This window comes from Coregonus clupeaformis, chromosome 15, assembly GCF_020615455.1.
Source record: "Coregonus clupeaformis isolate EN_2021a chromosome 15, ASM2061545v1, whole genome shotgun sequence".
Taxonomy (NCBI): Eukaryota; Metazoa; Chordata; class Actinopteri; order Salmoniformes; family Salmonidae; genus Coregonus; species Coregonus clupeaformis.
In genome coordinates, this window is record NC_059206.1 from 25,589,506 (window position 1) to 25,609,264 (window position 19,759).

The 19,759-nt window shown below is 44.0% G+C and overlaps 1 protein-coding gene across 1 annotated transcript in view; it reads right to left on the bottom strand.

Annotated features, from left to right (window-relative positions):
* Window positions 1–284: 284 nt before the first annotated feature.
* Window positions 285–19,759, bottom strand: part of LOC121582317 (cadherin-11-like) — a 68,780-nt gene continuing 49,305 nt past the window's right edge. Inside the window, exons 2-12 of the mRNA XM_041898035.2 lie at window positions 17,461–17,975; window positions 16,322–16,616; window positions 13,934–14,053; window positions 12,940–13,107; window positions 10,312–10,499; window positions 7,249–7,502; window positions 6,681–6,817; window positions 5,958–6,079; window positions 5,652–5,769; window positions 1,428–1,679; window positions 285–1,011 (exon numbers count right to left, since the gene is read on the bottom strand). Coding sequence (XP_041753969.1) covers window positions 515–1,011; window positions 1,428–1,679; window positions 5,652–5,769; window positions 5,958–6,079; window positions 6,681–6,817; window positions 7,249–7,502; window positions 10,312–10,499; window positions 12,940–13,107; window positions 13,934–14,053; window positions 16,322–16,616; window positions 17,461–17,700 — 2,391 coding nt within the window. The 5' untranslated portion in view covers window positions 17,701–17,975 and the 3' untranslated portion in view covers window positions 285–514. The remainder of the gene's footprint in view (window positions 1,012–1,427; window positions 1,680–5,651; window positions 5,770–5,957; window positions 6,080–6,680; window positions 6,818–7,248; window positions 7,503–10,311; window positions 10,500–12,939; window positions 13,108–13,933; window positions 14,054–16,321; window positions 16,617–17,460; window positions 17,976–19,759) is intronic.

A 19,759-nucleotide genomic window follows, 5' to 3' on the forward strand; every position in this document is an offset into this window, starting at 1 on the left:
ATGGAGGTGCTACAGGAGCGACCAGTCTCAGTTTGCTGTTGTTGTTTTCTCATAGTTTCTTAATTGATATAAGGCAACAATATTTTCTTCTCCTTTGTGAGCTCATTCACAGTATCAACAATTACATGTCTCTCTGTGACCTACATTCCAACCCCAAACCGTAGTAACCTACAAAATGACTAAAAAAGTGAAATACCGAGTGATATTTGATCTCTCACCACAAACATTAAGCATGTCTTAATTTTCCATACACACCAGTACATCCCACAAAGGTGTTTTTTTTAAACGTTTTTTTGTCTTTCTCTCTCCCTCCTCAACACCCTCTGTCCTTCCTTACCAAACATCCCCAACAGGTATCTAGTATACGGCAAGTATACTTTACACATACAAATAACAAAGTTTACTATAAATAAAAATGCTTGTGGTATACTTATAGTAAACTTCAAGCACCACACAAAGTCAGTGGAGGGTTGGAGAAAGGGCGCAAGGAGGTGGTCGGGGAAATGGGTGAACGTTAAGAGTTGTCATCGGCAGAGTCTTTGGTGCCATAAAGGTCGGCCAGCTTCTTGAAGCGCGGGCCCCAGCTTTGGAGGTAGTCGTAGTCTAGGTCTGAATCTGTGGTCACCGACTCCATGGAGCTGAGGGATCCAGCGATGGAGCCCCGGCCCTCGTAGCCATAGATCTGGATGGAGTCATAGGGAGGGGCCGTGGGGTCGTTGTCCGCGTCGGTAATGCGGGTTTTGATGAAATCATCCACGTCCACACTGTTGGCCACGGGTCGCCCGCCAGGCCTCATTGGGTACTGGAGCTCAGGCTTGATGTCCTTACGGGGTAGGAAGCCGTTGGCACCGTCAGGGTTCTGTAGCGTAGCAATGTCGAAGGCCTCTGTGTCCTCCTCTCCACCGCCTTCATCGTCATAGGTGATGATGTTCTCACGGATGTCTTCCTCCTCGAAGACGATGAGCGGCTCTTTCTTCTGACGACGCAGGGCCACAAACAGCACCACGATCGCTGCCATGAGGAACATATCAGTCAGCCAATCATACAGAACATCTAGCTCTTACAGCTCATAAAATACCTTTAGCATTTCAAATTCCCTAATTAGCCACGCAAATAAATCACAGCTGCACATCATTTGGATTAGAAGTGCAAAAATATACAGTATGTTTAATTACAGGTGGTATGAATCTGTCTGACATTTTAAACAATGTTAATTGCAAGTTAAATAATCAATTGAGCCTGTGTAAATAATAAGAACGCACACTATTAATATTCTGTCAAGCATCTGTTCCATAAATACTTAAAACTATTCTGAAAACATTAAGGATAAGCACCACTCAGGATGGAAAAAATATCAAACATGAGTAAATATTAGATCAACAACAGATTGAATGCAAGTTGATGTTTTCTTTAGTGATGATGCTCACCCAGGAGAATGACAATACAGGCTAGTATGGCGATGAGAGCTCCGGTGCTGAGGCCTGCAGGCAGGATGTAAGGCTCCACGTTGCAGGACAGGATGGTGTCCTTACTGTCACAGCTGCACACTCGGATGGTCAGCGTGTTGGTGCTGCTCATGGGAGGGATGCCGTTGTCGTTGATCTCAATGGGAAGAAAGTAGACATCCTGGGTCATCCGGCTGAAGCCCCTCCGGGTTACATATATGCTGGCTGTGCTGTCTGTGGGGAACAAGAGGGGAGCCGAAGTAGAATAAGTACAGAGAAAAGAGGGTCCTTTAAATGTAACCGCTGGGGGGGAAATACACTGCTCAAAAAAATACAGGGAACACTTAAACAACACAATGTAACTCCAAGTCAATCACACTTCTGTGAAATCAAACTGTCCATTTAGGAAGCAACACTGATTGACAATAAATTTCACATGCTGTTGTGCAAATGGAATAGACAACAGGTGGAAATTATAGGCAATTAGCAAGACACCCCCAATAAAGAAGTGGTTCTGCAGGTGGTGACCACAGACCACTTCTCAGTTCCTATGCTTCCTGGCTGATGTTTTGGTCACTTTTGAATGCTGGCGGTGCTTTCACTCTAGTGGTAGCATGAGACGGAGTCTACAACCCACACAAGTGGCTCAGGTAGTGCAGCTCATCCAGGATGGCACATCAATGCGAGCTGTGGCAAGAAGGTTTGCTGTGTCTGTCAGCGTAGTGTCCAGAGCATGGAGGCGCTACCAGGAGACAGGCCAGTACATCAGGAGACGTGGAGGAGGCCGTATGAGGGCAACAACCCAGCAGCAGGACCGCTACCTCCGCCTTTGTGCAAGGAGGAGCAGGAGGAGCACTGCCAGAGCCCTGCAAAATGACCTCCAGCAGGCCACAAATGTGCATGTGTCTGCTCAAACGGTCAGAAACAGACTCCATGAGGGTGGTATGAGGGCCCGACGTCCACAGGTGGGGGTTGTGCTTACAGCCCAACACCGTGCAGGACGTTTGGCATTTGCCAGAGAACACCAAGATTGGCAAATTCGCCACTGGCGCCCTGTGCTCTTCACAGATGAAAGCAGGTTCACACTGAGCACATGTGACAGACGTGACAGAGTCTGGAGACGCCGTGGAGAACGCTCTGCTGCCTGCAACATCCTCCAGCATGACCGGTTTGGCGGTGGGTCAGTCATGGTGTGGGGTGGCATTTCTTTGGGGGGCCGCACAGCCCTCCATGTGCTCGCCAGAGGTAGCCTGACTGCCATTAGGTACTGAGATGAGATCCTCAGACCCCTTGTGAGACCATATGCTGGTGCGGTTGGCCCTGGGTTCCTCCTAATGCAAGACAATGATAGACCTCATGTGGCTGGAGTGTGTCAGCAGTTCCTGCAAGAGGAAGGCATTGATGCTATGGACTGGCCCGCCCGTTCCCCAGACCTGAATCCAATTGAGCACATCTGGGACATCATGTCTCGCTCCATCCACCAACGCCACGTTGCACCACAGACTGTCCAGGAGTTGGCGGATGCTTTAGTCCAGGTCTGGGAGGAGATCCCTCAGGAGACCATCCGCCACCTCATCAGGAGCATGCCCAGGCATTGTAGGGAGGTCATACAGGCACGTGGAGGCCACACACACTACTGAGCCTCATTTTGACTTGTTTTAAGGACATTACATCAAAGTTGGATCAGCCTGTAGTGTGGTTTTCCACTTTAATTTTGAGTGTGACTCCAAATCCAGACCTCCATGGGTTGATACATTTGATTTCCATTGATAATTTTTGTGTGATTTTGTTGTCAGCACATTCAACTATGTAAAGAAAAAAGTATTTAATAAGATTATTTCATTCAATCAGATCTAGGATGTGTTGTTTAAGTGTTCCCTTTATTTTTTTGAGCAGTGTATTTCAGGTAGTGTACAGACTGCTTAACACAATCATAGTTATAACCGAAGAGTTTTACTTATCCAACGTGTTCAGAAGGTAGAAGGCAGACGTATAGCCGCGGAGGAAAAGCAATGAGCTGTGAATTTCCAGATATTAAATTATTGTAATATTGTGAACATTTATTAGCTTTTGGAAGTGTAATCAACGTTCTAGTGGAGGTAGCTGTATTGGTTTTATGTGGGGCTGGGTGAGGGTGGAAGGATGCCAAGTGCACTCTTCTGACTCAGTGCAAGGTCGCACTCAGAACAGAGATGGAGGGAGTTCATTTAGGTGCTTGTGGCTTAGTCATTTTCCCTCCCTCTCTCACAGCATTGTCCTCAGCTCACTATACCTTTGTCAGAAAAGACTTCTCATGACAGGGCTATTGTGCATACAGAATGGAAGGGTGAATGGGCTCTATGAATCCTGCACTACATCAGGTCTACATCATATTATTCACTTTAACTCTACCCACATGTACATATGACCTCAATTACCTCGACTAGCCGGTATATAGCCTCCCTAATGTTATTTTATTTTACTGCTGCTCTTTAGTTATTTGCTTTTATTTTACATTTTTTATTTTAAAAACTGCATTGTTGGTTAAGGGCTTTTCGCTGTAAGTAAGCATTTCACTGTAATGTCTACACCTGTTTGATTTGATTTGATTTGATACTAAGAAAGGTTATCATTGCCTTGGTAGGGTATCTTTTAAGGGTTGAAGTAGAACAGTCTAAAGCAATGAGAACTTAAATATCCTATATGAACAAGGTAGTATAGCTGAAAGAAGCACTTCATAAGAAGCCGCTTTCAAGGAACATTTTCATCATAAAATTATACTTAGTAAGTGTTCTTACATCTGCATTAATGAGAGTGCAAGAAAAAACTAAATAGCCCATGCTGTCTCAGACAGACACCCTGCAAACTCTGAAAATCACGAGAAAATACATTGATAAATGGAGATTGGAAAACTGTTCATTTGAAAGGATGCTTTGGCTCCAGATCAACCCAACAAATCAGAGGGGCTGTAATCTGTTCTGCTCATATTGTGGGCTTTTTGAAAACACTATTGAAAACCACTCATTTTGACTCTCATTAAAGCAGATCAAACGGGTAGAGAGCCATCCCTTGCCGTGCTGGCTGCTGTATAGTCACTGCAGCACTGCTTGGAACAGTCTGATATGACTTTATCTGGGGATTTAAAAAAATATCCCATTAAACTGCAATTAACACATTCATTCCCCCTCATTCATGCTCCTCCATCACAGAAGGAGATATGCTTGGAAGTGGCTTGTGATTACGGCGCGGTCGGGACGAGTATTAAAGCAATGGCAGAGGATGAAAAAAGAGCTTAAATTGGCTTAAGTTTATAGAAGATAATATTGATGGATGCATGTCATTAAGAGAAGTGTCATGTAATTGCTTGTTCAAAGATGGCAATGCTGACTGAACTACTCGCAGCAGCTGTTGAATGTCTCCATCATAGTCATTACAATAGCTTTGTCCTAAGCAATCTCTATGGATATAAGCAAGTCTAATCAAGTATGTTTATGGAGTCGAAACTCTGTTATTAACTTTTGCTTCTCATTATCTTTAATCCAGGAGTTTATAAACAAGGTTGATGAATGCTATCTCCATGATGAGTAATTCTCCTCTGATGAGAGATGGCATCCTCTGGGGTTAAATACCACTGTGCCTCATCTGTTGAAATGGAATGTAACAGGTACTTGCTCTGACCAGCTCTTCTAACCAGCCGCTCCATCACTGTGACTGGCAGACTGGAAGGGTCTTTGAGCTTAAGGACAGCTGGGATGACTCACCAGCCAGCCAGGCCCCCAAACACAGCAGGCAGAAGGAGAGGTGCTCTCACTCTCTCATTCTCTCTCTCTCGCTCACCTCTCCACTCCCCTGTCTGATCAGACAGAGTGTGATGTAGGGATAACTAATGCAATCGCAAGCTCTGCAAACTGATCCAACAGGCTCAGTCTCCTACATGCAGCAGTTCACCGATGTAGAGGCTAGGACGCCAGAGAGACACCGGTGGTAATTAATAAGCTCTATGGGATCTAGCTTCAAATCAAACTTGAGTCTACAAAGATCTGCTGAATCACTTTCGATGCATACACAGTGCAAAGCCCATCTGGATGTAGAGAAACCTGAATTGATGTAAAGAAGAAAAAAGACTGGAATACTGGAGTACCCACTAGCCCCTATAAACACAGTAAAAGTGTCCAAACAGAAGTCACTCTTCTCATTGATGGAAATAGAATGTTTGAGCCCACCCACCTCTGTTATCTTTCAGGGAGAAGTTCTGGTTGTTGACAACCTCTGGGGCGATGCTGAAGTGGAAGTACTGTCGGTGGGCCATCTCATCCTTGTCCACCGCACTGACTGTCTCTATGAGCTGAGTTGAACAACACACACAGGAGTTAGTACAGACCGAGTCCACCAAAACACTGAACATTTTCAATATATTCAATATAACATAAATTTATTTTTGCACATGGTGGTTACTACTATGCATAAAGATCTGTCTTTTCTAAATGTGACTTTGGAAAAAGTACTGTATACATTGTGTGGGATTAGACTTACTTTGCCAGGGGAGACATTTTCACACACAAGGATTTCGTTCTGGGTGGCAAACTCAGGGGCGTTGTCATTCACATCTTTGACTTTGATGTTGACACGTACTTTCGTATCTTGGTGATGTCCCCCTGTGCAGAATGACAAAAATGAATAACAAACAAGTTAGTGAATCAGTGCGCGTACATGGGATTTGGCTTGCTAGAAAACAAAACCAACTCCCTCTGAAAGCCACTGCAAACACAATGAGAAGACAGCACAGTATGAACCTATTTATTGTATAAGAAATGATGTAGGTTGTTGAATGCTTGGAAATGATGCTGTCAGACAAGTGTCATGCATAATACAACAGAACTGCTTGATCTCTAAAGTTCCAGACATTCATTTTTGATGCATCAAATTATCCCTGAAATATTTGAGACAGATATACTTCAGAACTAGACATATTCATGTGGAGTAGAATCACACAGACAGAGAACAGCTACTTAAATATGTTTGTTTCTGATTTGGGAGATGTGGATGTTTTGCAGTAGTCTCTAGCTACTCATTTGACTTTTAGAAAGGCACTTTGTGGTAATCTTCTCTAAAAACATCTTGAGGGGTGGCGACTCTAGGACCACATAAGAGCCGGGTGGGAACACAACAGTTCCTGGATTGGGAGGCATGACGTCTCTGGTATTCACAGCTACTCTCTAATTTGAAACCCGAGGTGGATGGTGGAGGGTGGCGTACCAATCTCAGTGGCGCTGACAGAGATGTTGTGCCAGGGTAGCGTCTCCCGGTCCAGTGGTCTGGTGGTCTTGATGATGCCATCCTCTGGGCCGACACTGAAGAACTGTTCCACGTCCGTGTAGCGGGGAATCATATACCTGCAGTGAACAGTGGTGAAAAGTAAACACTTATTCAATTAGTGCCTGTTCCTTAGATAAAACAAAAGCCTAATTATTCTTGTGCTGTAGGAATGCATGTTTGCATTGTTTGGATTAATGTATTTGATGGAGCAATGTTTATAGTTTGAACAGCATATTAATTGAAATATTTGCTCCCGCAGAGCAGGAAATAATATAGGCTATTTATTTTGTTTACTGATTGAGTAGGGCCCTGTAGTATTTTATGTTGACGAGATGAGGCCTTTGAAACTGAAATCATCTACACATCAACATAACATTGGCAATTCGAAACAGAAAGGATGTATTATAACACTATGGGACTGGGTGGGGTTGATAATCAGACAGCGGTGCTAAAAACAAACAAAAATGAGTAACAGAAAGAGTGAACGAGAGCGTTCCAAGTAGCCTACCTGACAGGGTTGTTGGCCACGTCTGTGTCTTTAGCGTGTACACGGCCCACCACGCTCCCATCAGGGGCATTCTCCTCCACCTCGAAGCTGTAGCTAGTTGCCATGAAAGCAGGCGGCTCGTCTGCGTCCTCCACCATAACCTTAACCGTGGCTGTGTCTTTGTAGGGGCCCCAGGCGATGAAGCGGGGGTCCACGTGTGTGTTGGATGCCTCCACTCTCAGGGTGTATGCCCTCTTAGTCTCAAAGTCCACAGGCTGGAAAGAGGGAGCAGTGTGGATTTAGTAATAATGCATTCAAACTATATCATCATTAAAATAATGGGACAAAAATTAGAAGGTAGTCTCAACGTAATTCTTTCTATAATACAATTACTGCATCATAACAATTATTTCCTGTAGCTATACACTGCTATCTAGAACCTTAAAGGGTTCTTCGGTTGTCCCCATAGGAGAACCCTTCGAAGAACCCTTTTTGGTTGCAGGTAGAACCATTTTGGTTCCAGGTAGAACCCTTTTGGGTTCTATGTACAACCCTTTCTACTGCAAAAGGGTTCTACCTGGAACCAAAAAGGGTTATCCTATGGGAACAGCCGAAGAACCCTTTTGGATGCCTTTTTTCTAAGAGTGTCAAATCAAATGTTAGTATGGAGTTGAGATGCTAGTTAGAGGGTGCTGTTGCAAAAGAAGACAGTGGTTGTGGTCAACGTCAGCATGAGACAACACCAAGACATTCTTTGCTCAGTCCTTATACGTAAGATGGCCCGTGTTTCAGTTTAATGCCTTATCTAAGTCATAGCCTCAATCACCACCAGTTCATTTAATTGCAAGAAATTGGAATTATGCTCAAGTATAGTTAATGCCCATTTAGTGTGAACCACCCTCATCCCTCTACACCCGGCCTCCTACTGCTTTCACACATCCGCCTGTTTTCTTATTATCCTGTCTCACCCGGCAGCCATCACCCCCACAAATTACCAAGTGAGACTTTGAGGTACCGACCGGAGTTGAGGGGGCGGCATTCCAGGATGCACACACACACGCACACACACACAAACACACACAATGTATCTCTCTCTCTGCCTGTGTGGTGATTGATTTGAAGTTGTTTTCCTATCTCATCCTTCAGTCTTTTTTGCGTGTCTTTAATGAAGCTGCCAATGGTGGGAACAGCCATGACCCAGTTCTTTCCTTTAACAGGTCGGTGAATGTACCTCACTGACGTTGTCTCCTGAAGCTGTGGTCCCCTTGCTCTCTGTCTCACTCTTTTCCTCCCCCCTCTATCTCTCTCTATCTCCCTCTCTCTCTTTCTCACCCTCTCTCTCCTTTTCTTTCTGTCTCCCGTCTCACCCTCTCCCCCCCCCCCTCTCTCTTTCTCTCTCTCTCTGTTCTTTTATTTTGGCACTTAATAATTTGCTGCTGAAACTAATCAGCGGTAGATAATATTCACAATAATGCCTGACTTCCTCTTAACATTCAGCCTGCGCCTGGTAGCCCGCAGTTGAAACAGAATACTTGATTAAAACTCTGTCAATTCCATCAGTAATGCTGACTTTAATTTTCAACATGCTTTGAAGAGCAAAAGGTGATGATTTCCCGAGAGGTGTATTGTGGAGGCATTATGTTATTGAGAAGAGCAGGGCTGCATCAAACTGATTGTTGTCGGCACGCTGAATAGTCCCACCTCCCCACCCCCCACCTCCACACACACCACACCCAGCCTAATCAGCAGGCAGAATGGTCTCATTTGGGGACCTGGGTCCTGGTATTTGAGATAGCCAAACACTGTTAAGAATTACAACCCCCCTACCACCATCCACTCTACTCAGCGTCAAACCATTATTTCCCCTGATTAAATTCTTCAACTTTCCCCAGCTACAATTTCTATTATCCAGCGTTCATAACACTTATTATGATTGTTGCACCTCTCTGTTATGAATATGAGGGGGATATGCACTGAGCAACGATGTCTGATCCCACTTGGGTTCATGAGACCATAGAGGAAGTTGTTTACATGGCCGTTTTCCGCATTTCAATGGCCGCTGTCGTGCCTTACCTGGTATAATCCTCAGGCATGATTAATAGAACAGCGGCATTTTTAAGCACATAGACTACACACTGGTACTCACACTCCACTGAACTGCCAAAATTACCCAGCTTGCGTAAACCCTTAAGAAAATATGATTACTTGTCAGACACGCATGCAAAGGCCTCTCTCTCTCAGAGTTGTGTTATTTTTGGAGAGGAGTAGAGAGGAGAGTGAGTGAGATTGCTGCTGATCTCTGAGTGTAGAGCCTGTGCTGTGAAAGACAGCTGAGGGATTTAAAAAAATAAAGCACCACCAGGTGGCAATGCTCCGTCTAGGCTGCTGCTGCTGCGTAGGGACTATGGAGGGAAGCAGCGCCTCTCTCTCTCTCCTCTGGAGGCCTGGCTAAGCCTAACCATGGCAGGCAGGCAGCTCCAGGCACAATGGCGCCAGTGAGCACCCAGAGGCAGCACAGGCGCGGTGCAGTGCAAGACTGACCTCTCCAGGTCGGTAAATGTCGGCATAATCCCAGCCCTGGAGCATAGCAGAGCTGCAGCGCCACGCTAGCAGCCGACCCACAGTCAGACTGCATAGATGAGATTCCTCGCCCAGAGAACCAGCCATGAAAGTCAATGCTCGTAATAAGAAACTGAGGTGGTGTCATTGCAATCACAGAGTGGAACGGTAAAAAATCACTCCTCTCTCTCTCTCTCTCTCTCTCTCTCTCTCTACTGCTCAGGGTGTGCTTCAGTCTCACACACAGGCACACACTCTCTCTTTCACTTTTTCCCTGTCTTTCGCTCTCTACCACACAGAAATTGCATACAGCCACCTTTACATATTCAAACACGCACAGACACATACAGGTGTGTCAAGTAATGTCAAGTATTGAGTCTACCATTTTAGTCCTCAGAATGTTAGTGAAAGGGCTGTAACAAAAAAGTTGATTCAATGCAGATGACCCTATACACTGTCTCACACATTACTTTCATTCCTCCACAATTTGTATGGAATAGTAAATCACCTTCACTCCCTTCTCACCTTTCTCAGTTTGATAACACCCTCACGGGTGTCAGTGTCGGTGGTGATCTCAAACACAGTCATCCCATCGCCCTCGATGAAACGATACGACACAAGTCCATTCTCCCCCAGATCTGGATCTTTAGCCTTCAGACGGCCCACCTCCTCACCCGAAACCTTGTCCTCTGAAACTGACATGGCGTATACACCTGTGTGGAGAAACAATAGAAACTGTTACAACTAAGAAAATATAATTCACACTTGTAGTCGATGCCTGATGCCTGGTTTGACTTACTCCGAGGTACAGAATAGCATTCACCCAACTTTCCACTACATTCATACTGTTGTTTTATAGGCAGACTCATTTAAAAAAAGATTACATGAATGTAGTGGAAAGTTGGGTTTGATTGAGACATTGTATTCCCCTAACCTTATTCTTTCAATAAAGTATTTTAGTATTTTTTTATTAATATTATATTACTTGTGTATGTCTTTCCTTATCAAATGTGAGATTAAATGCCATTTGTAATATGTTTTGGTGCATATACAATGAGCTCCAAAAGTATTAGGACAGTATTTTTTGTTGTTGTTCATAACGCTTATTATGATTGACATTTTTGGGCTAAAACCAGTAGGATAAATACACATGTAGGTAGAATCCATTCTCGTTATTTTTTCTCCTAAGAGCTTTGTCACAACGGACCAGTCAAAATACAAATTGCTGGAATACAGAGCCAAAACAACAAAAACATTTTCACTGTCCTAATACTTTTAGAGCTCACTGTATGTGTTTAAAATACTATCCAGATAAGAAAGTGTCTGGTCATAGAACATTCCATAGAATTCTAGAAAAATACCACCGGTCACGAAAACGGCTGTAACAGTAAAAGGTATTACTATTCTGATTTCAGATGATCAATCCTTACAAAATAAGGAAGACTAATTATGCTCTAAGTTTTTCTATATCTTCAATGTCAGTTTTTTTGGAAAAAAGTATATAAGATACACATTTTCACTTGGTGCTTTATCTTGACTGATTACCATTTGATTGATGTTATATAATTTGAAAGGGCTGTTTCTCAGCTTTCCAAATACATAGCATGTTTTCATATATGGTTTGACACCAGCAAAGTACGCTCATTAATGTACGCAGAGGTCATGGTCTCAGTAAATTCTGGAATTCCCAAACCAATATGGCGATTTCAGTTAGATGGTGTTCTAAAGCCTAGTGTTTCCATTCGCTTTTAATGCTGTAAAACACATTTACGGTATTTTACTGTTGAAATTAAAGAAAAGTCTTACAGTGTAAGTACATGGTGTGGTCCATCTTTGAAAGACAGTGTGTCTTTAGCTGTTCTGCATTTACACTTAATTAACATAGGAGAGAGAGAGAGAGAGAGAGAGAGAGAGAGAGAGAGAGAGAGAGAGAGAGAGCTATAAATCGAACACAAGAGATACCTGTGGAGATTCAGCTGACCAGCACCTGAGGGCCACAGCCAATGAGCAGACAGTGCTTTGTGTTCGTATTTGCATGTGTGTGAGTGTTTGTGTCTACAGGGGTGCATACACCTGCCAGTGGCCGAGGCAGAGCATAGGACCATATGTCTCTCGGCCCTGTCTGCTCCTCCTATTGAAGTGTTCAGAGCCAAACGCTTCAGCTGCATTTAAAAATAACTCTGACATGGGAAAGAACCTTTTAAAAAAGGCCTAATGATATAAAGGGCTGCTACTTCAATCAGACTACATAAAAAAAATATTTTCATGAGAACGTTACTGAATCCTCCCAGTCTACACTGGCTCTGACCATGAGAGCTGGAAATAAAAATGAACATAATATCAGAGGCTGAACAATGTGACAATACTGATGTGTATGTCATCTATCTCAAAAAGTCTGTCATTACTAATTGAACAAAATTCCAGTTTTCATCATCTGGAAAATAGTTGACATTATTAAAAGGTGGTTGAGTCAGCCCAATGACTCCGTTTTAGAAGTTTCTTACCCCACCCAGGACTAGTTTAACCCAAATATGTAGCTAATTTTCCATCCAAGAGCCACTGTTAGCAGGGTTACATCCGGGCCTTAGTGCTGATAGTAGGGGAAAGAGTGGGGGCTCTCTGGGACAAATCTTCAGGCTCTGCTCTCAAGAAGTAGGGGGAAAATGATGTGGGTCATTTCTACTACATGAGACGGAAATCTGTGTTTAGCTCGCGGTTTAGAGCCACAAGAATTCCCCTCCATTCCCCCTCTCTGTCGAACAGAAATACTGACACTAACACGTTAATATTTCACAACTCTTTATCGCGCTTAAGATATTTGCTGTTATCACATCTCCTATGAGCGCAATGAAACCATTTAATATTTCCCCTTTAACATATACCCTGTATAAACTGCGTGTTGCATGGCCTCTGGGGCCAGCAGCCATCCATATTTTGAAGTGTCAATGCAATTTTGAAGTGTCAGTTGATGCTTGAGGAGCTGGGAGAGCGCTAGACTGGCTAAAAGCAGACCTGTCCCCCATGGATGATGCTGCTCGTACCTCAGCAGAGAGGGACAGTGACGACGGGAAGAGAGACCATCTAGCTTTAGAAAACAGAAAAGAAAGAAAAACACAGAAAAAGTGAAAGAAAGAGACAGGACTCTTCACTTACTCTGAGGGAACTTCGGTGGGTTGTCGTTGACGTCTGTCAGGGTGATTTTCACTTCTGTTGTCCCTGACAGTCCCCCCATGTGTCCCCCCATGTCCTTGGCTTGGATGACGACGTCATATTCCTGCCGTGCTTCCCTGTCCATGTTGGGCAGAGCAGTCCGGATGATCCCTGGGGACAGGAGAGGAGGGAAATGGCTTTAATTCAAGGGGGACCTGCCTGTGACCTTTCAGCAGCCTACTACTATGCAAGGCCTACTGGGAGGAGCAGGGCATGATGGGTCATCACTGACACGTGAGATCACATTGTGACAAATGCCATCGCCATCTCATTCATCAGGCTCCTTTTCTAATATCGGGGTAATTAGTGTGAAATGTAAAAGGGAAAAAGAAGTGACTTGTTTCAAATGAAACTGCAGAACACTGCTCAGAACAGTAGTGAGGAACAGTTTTTTAAGCCAGTTGTTTATTTATTAATTTTTCTGTGAGGAAACTGGCGCTCCTCACATCACAGGAGAATATGATGGGGATGGTTGCTCTCCGGTGATATTTAGATGAGCCTGTGCATGAAACGCAGATAAGCCAAAAACAAATTAGAAATGTGAGCATTGGACAGGATCCAGTGAAATATCCAGCTTTGGTTTATTAGGAGGATTTTCTCTCTCCGATCACTCGCTTGTTCTGAGATCTCCCTGTTTGGCTGGGGGTACTTTGGCTCCCAGGATGCTTAGTTCAACCAGGATATTGCTTGCCTAATCTGGCAGTGAGTTAATTCTGTTTGGCAAAGGACAGGTACACTCAGACTTTGCCTTGGAGAAATCCCAAAGCACGACAGGGCTAATCCTCAATGTCCTTCCTTGGCATGGTTACTAAATGTGAGAATTCACAGATTATCATCAGATACATATAAATACAGTTTTGATATAAGGCATACGGTATATATAATGTTATGCTATCTGGATGAATATGAAACAAGGTGGGACAGAGAGGTTGGGTACCTGTTTGTGGTTCCACTGAGAAGTAGGGCTGGCCCTGGAGAATGCTGTACACCAGTCTGGCACTATTCCCGTAGGTGGGATCATCAGCATCTGTGGCTGTTACCTGCATCACTGAGGTACCTGGACAACACAAGAACAGCATGTGTTATTATTTTCAACACCATTTACCCAACATAATAGTAGACCTGCAACAAGCAAATCATTATGGCATTTAGCTTGAGCCAATCCTATGTTTCTAAAATGAAATTCCTGCTATATAACTCCTGATGCTGGAAGTGTTTACCATTCTAGAAATCACTTATTCTTAACCGAAAAGGTGGTGCAGTCAGCATCCCTCCCATGGTTATAATGTCCTTAAGTGCTCATGGTTTTGGGATTCACACAAAGCCTAGCTGTTTCACCAGTACAGTGAGGGAAAAAAAGTATTTCATCCCCTGCTGATTTTGTACGTTTGCCCACTGACAAAGAAATGATCGGTCTATAATTTTAATGGTAGGTTTATTTGAACAGTGAGAGACAGAATAACAACAACAAAATCCAGAAAAATGCATGTCAAAAATGTTATAAATTGATTTGCATTTTAATGAGGGAAATAAGTATTTGACCCCCTCTCAATCAGAAACATTTCTGGCTCCCAGGTGTCTTTTATACAGGTAACGAGCTGAGATTAGGAGCACACTCTTAAAGGGAGTGCTCCTAATCTCAGTTTGTTACCTGTATAAAAGACACCTGTCCACAGAAGCAATCAATCAATCAGATTCCGAACTCTCCACCATGGCCAAGACCAAAGAGCTCTCCAAGGATGTCAGGGACAAGATTGTAGACCTACACAAGGCTGGAAAGTGCTACAAGACCATCGCCAAGCAGCTTGGTGAGAAGGTGACAACAGTTGGTGCGATTATTCGCAAATGGAAGAAACACAAAAGAACTGTCAATCTCCCTCGGCCTGGGGCTCCATGCAAGATCTCACCTCGTGGAGTTGCAATGATCATGAGAACGGTGAGGAATCAGCCCAGAACTACACGGGAGGATCTTGTCAATGATCTCAAGGCAGCTGGGACCATAGTCACCAAGAAAATAATTGGTAACTCACTACGCCGTGAAGGACTGAAATCCTGCAAGTGCCCCTGCTCAAGAAAGCACATATACAGGCCCGTCTGAAGTTTGCCAATGAACATCTGAATGATTCAGAGGAGAACTGGGTGAAAGTGTTATGGTCAGATGAGACCAAAATGGAGCTCTAGGCATCAACTCAACTCGCCGTGTTTGGAGGAGGAGGAATGCTGCCTATGACCCCAAGAACACCATCCCCACCGTCAAACATGGAGGTGGAAACATTATGCTTTGGGGGTGTTTTTCTGCTAAGGGGACAGGACAACTTCACCGCATCAAAGGGACGATGGACAGGACCATGTACCGTCAAATCTTGGGTGAGAACCTCCTTCCCTCAGCCAGGGCATTGAAAATGGGTCGTGGATGGGTATTCCAGCATGACAATAACCCAAAACACACGGCCAAGGCAACAAAGGAGTGGCTCAAGAAGAAGCACATTAAGGTCCTGGAGTGGCCTAGACAGTCTCCAGACCTTAATCCCATATAAAATCTGTGGAGGGAGCTGGGTTCAAGTTGCCAAACGCCAGCCTCGAAACCTTAATGACTTGGAGAAGATCTGCAAAGAGGAGTGGGACAAAATCCCTCCTGAGATGTGTGCAAACCTGGTGGCCAACTACAAGAAACGTCTGACCTCTGTGATTGCCAACAAGGGTTTTGCCACCAAGTACTAAGTCATGTTTTACAGAGGGGTCAAATACTTATTTCCCTCATTAAAATGCAAATCAATTAATAAAATGTTTGACATGGGTTTTTCTGGATATTTTTGTTGTTATTCTGTCTCTCACTGTTCAAATAAACCTACCATTAAAATTATAGACTGATCATTTCTTTGTCAGTGGGCAAATGTACAAAATCAGCAGGGGATCAAATACTTTTTTCCCTCACTGTATTTGAAATGAATTTGCTTGCCACAATGGTTTCTGAACATATTTGAAGCCAGGCCTTTCTAGACTGCCGAGTCTGAGCCCCAGAAGCACCATTTGGGTTGTCAGTGGGTGGAATCGCACGGCAACAGATTGTTACTCTGTGACAGGTCAGCACTAAGGATGTTGTATTACAGGGTGTGCCCCCCCCCACACACACACACACACACAAACAACACTCACAAGGAAGAGGGAAATTGCAAAGCCACAACAACAACAGCAACACTTCCAACTTTGCCTCCCCCGGTCAGATTTCAGTAATTTTGAATAATGCATGGGAAACAAGCTGTTCACTGGCAAACAGTCTGAGGAAGGGTGAATTAGACACGGTCCATTCCCCAGCCAGACTCACCAACATTGGACATTTCAGGCACCCTGGCGTAGTATGGTCCATGTAGGAACTCAGGTGGGTTGTCATTGATGTCCTGGACCTTGACTATGAACTCAGACGGAGGCTCCAGAGGCTTGTTGGTGTCCCTGTCCACAGCCTGGGCTGTGAGGGTGTATTGGGCCTGCTCTTCCCTGTCCAGGGTCTTGGTGGCATGGATGTTGCCTGTTTTGTCATCAATGACGAAAATAGTGCCTGCACCCTCCCCTGAGAGAATGTACTTGCAATTGCCATCTCCAGCGTCAACGTCTGAGTGGAGCTGGAAACAAATGGACAGGAGAAAATGTCAGCAAAATTACTTTGGAAGAATATGTTAAAAACCATTTAAAAAATACTACGCTCCAACATGATCATAAGGGAGGAACATGGATAATGAGAAGCAAATTCAGCCCAACCAATCATGTACATGTGATTACATTTAAATGCAGAGCTTACAGAAAACTGCCTTGAAACCAATATGTTTCATTACAGAGAATCAATCTATATTTACTCTGATGATCAACATTAGGCGCAACACTGCAACAATACAATTAGTGGTCTGTCACAGTATCAGGTAGTTAGTCATTTAGTTGATTGGTTCATTTCTGCAATTCAAAACACGCAGAACTATATTCCCACAAACAAATATATGAATGGTATTTTAATTTTGCAATATCTACCAACTTTTCATTATATTCTATGAAATATTGTTTGTAGAAGCCTGTACTGCATGCATGTTGTTTTTGTTGTTGATTGATGTCATGATTGATATTCCAATCCAATAATAACAAGTTACCATCTCTGTCACTGCCGGAATTAGAGGCAAATTTATGTCCCCATTTGTAATCATCATTTCTGTGGAGACATAAATCGCCTGTTTCCCAGATGTCAGTGTCTTTGGGGGATGCTTTGATATTAAAAAGGAAATCCAATTTATAACCTTTAATCAAGTGGGCCACTGATTGCTTTTGTGTAACAAATTGAGGATATTGCAAGGTCTCCGCTGTTAATGAAAACCCCTTGTGACTTTAATTCAGCGGTCAACAGATAGAGAGGGGGAAAGAATGGGAGAGAAAAGAGAAGGTAGGAAGGTGATGATGAAGAATTTCAAACCGTGACCTTACCCTGCCCACTAACACTGGGTCTGGCCCTGTGTACTCCTCAATGACAAAGAACTGGTTCCAGACCCAGCCTCTTTTGGAGCGGTGTAGGACCTGTCCCTCCTTGCCTGTCCTCTCCCGGTGCCTGTGTAGGGAGAGGCGGCGGTGGTGGCTGTGCTCCAGGGGTGCCGAGGCGGCCACAGCGCTGCACAGCACGGTGCCCAGGCACATCAGGAACACCTGCAGTCCCAGTCCCTCCCACATCCTGCTGCCTGCTGCCTGCCGACCAACGCTATTCCGTCTTCCTCTGGGCCTTCCTGCACGTGTGCCTGTGTCCCCTGAGAGGCACAATCCAGAGATAATCCTGGGAAAACCTTCCTCTGAGGTCCTTCCTGGACGGTGGCTTCACTTCACACTCACTAGCCTGGGGACTTGGACCCTAAACCTCACCGGATCCTTTGGTTTTGCTTTATGCAGTTACTCATCACAACCACTTCTTCTTCTCTCTCTTCCTCCTTCTTCTCCTCCCAAAGTAGGCCCTGAAATGAAACGAAAATACACTGAGTAAGTCACAGGGGACAAAACAGTTCTGTACAAGAGTAGTTATCGTCGGCCCACACTCCAACCAAAGTTTTAATTGACTCCTCTCTAAATCTCGACATATTAATTCATTTTGTGCCTCTGTATCTTGCTCTAATTAAGTGACAGAGGTTGTAAACTCATTTGCTCTTATTTAATTAGACATCAAGCCACTGGTGTTCTCAAATTGAAATGTTGCCTATGTTTTGTCCCTTGTTGTATTACATTAGGTGAGTAGAGCAAAAGTGAAATTGTTTCCTTCAAAATTCAAATTTGGTATGAAATGCATCACTTAATTTTCATACACTGACCATGCACTGATGGTCAACAAGGCGCCAATGGAGCTAAAAAGAGAATAGTCTAATAGTCGATTTCCTCAGTCATAACTGCAAACAAAGCAGGCTTTATCACATGCCAATAGGTTATGTTACACATCTGACAATTAACCAGATGCGGTGTTGTTGTCAGTCCCATGATTGGCTTTCATCATTTCCTAATTGGCTGCTCATGGATGGACAGAGGAACAAATGGACCTGCGGGGGATTTTCCCATCCAGTGAGTCGCTAAGAACCTTCAGCCTCAGCACTTCAGCAACGATGCTAGCTGGGAACCCAACCACAATAATAATGCTTTAACACACTGCTTAAAGCTGCCTCTCACTGGAACCAGTTAAACACACGGTCCAGCAGGGAAGAGAGGGAGGGAGAGAAGATAAAAAAATTTAACAAATCTCCAGCTTGTGTGGCAGAGCTCATAAATAAAGTCAAAATAAAGCGCATCCACCAGTGAAGTAGGGAAATGGGCACCCTAACTCAGTTGGACCTCTCCACTGTCAGCCCCCATAATGAACGCCTGATAACGCTTCATGCTTTCCAGTGTCTCGGCTGTAAATTGGCAGCTACTCTGGAAAAAGAAGACATTTTATGTTTTCTTTCGTTATTGACTGGCCACCAAAATGTCAGCCAACTGTGTGTGTAGGAGTGGTTTTATTGCCTCCGAAGCCCCATCATCTCAAGGGGAGTGTTTCCCATTTAAATGCCTCGGGAATCACAGGCATTCATTCCTTTCCAGTAAATCCAGATCCTATAGGCCTACTTTGCAGAGGTGCATTTAAAAAAGGACAGCTAATGCTGCTCTATGCGATCATGTCAGAAATTCCGATGCAGAAGCAGTTATTTTCAATCTGTGTCAAATCAAAGGAAATGAGTTGAGATTCAAACAGCAGATTCAGAAGTCTGAGGCACAAGTCTCCTACTTGTTAGATGGTGAAATGTGATTAGCATGTACTCAATGCTGGATCTTCCATTTCATTCCACAGGATTTAAGCTTGACTCACACACATTTCGTAGGTCTACCTTGGGTAAAATGATACTCACTCCATGTTTTTAATGTATTTTTGAAGTATTTCTCTTGGTATGTCCTTTAAAAAAGGTACTTGAAACAGTGAGCTTCCACCCACAACATGTTGCAACAATATCGATGTGGTACATGGGGGCGGCAGGTAGCCTAACATTGGGCCGGTGACTGAAAGGCTGCTAGTTCGAATCCCAGTGCTGACTAAGTGAAGAATCTGCTGATGTGCATTTGAGCAAGGCACTTAACCATAATTACTCCTGTAAGTTGCTCTGGATAGGAGCGTCTGCTAAATGACTGAAATGTAAAAAATTGCAGTCCTATAACTTTGCATACCTTTTATTTAAAATGGCTCCCCACTCCAAGACAAATCGAGAGGGTTCTAATACAT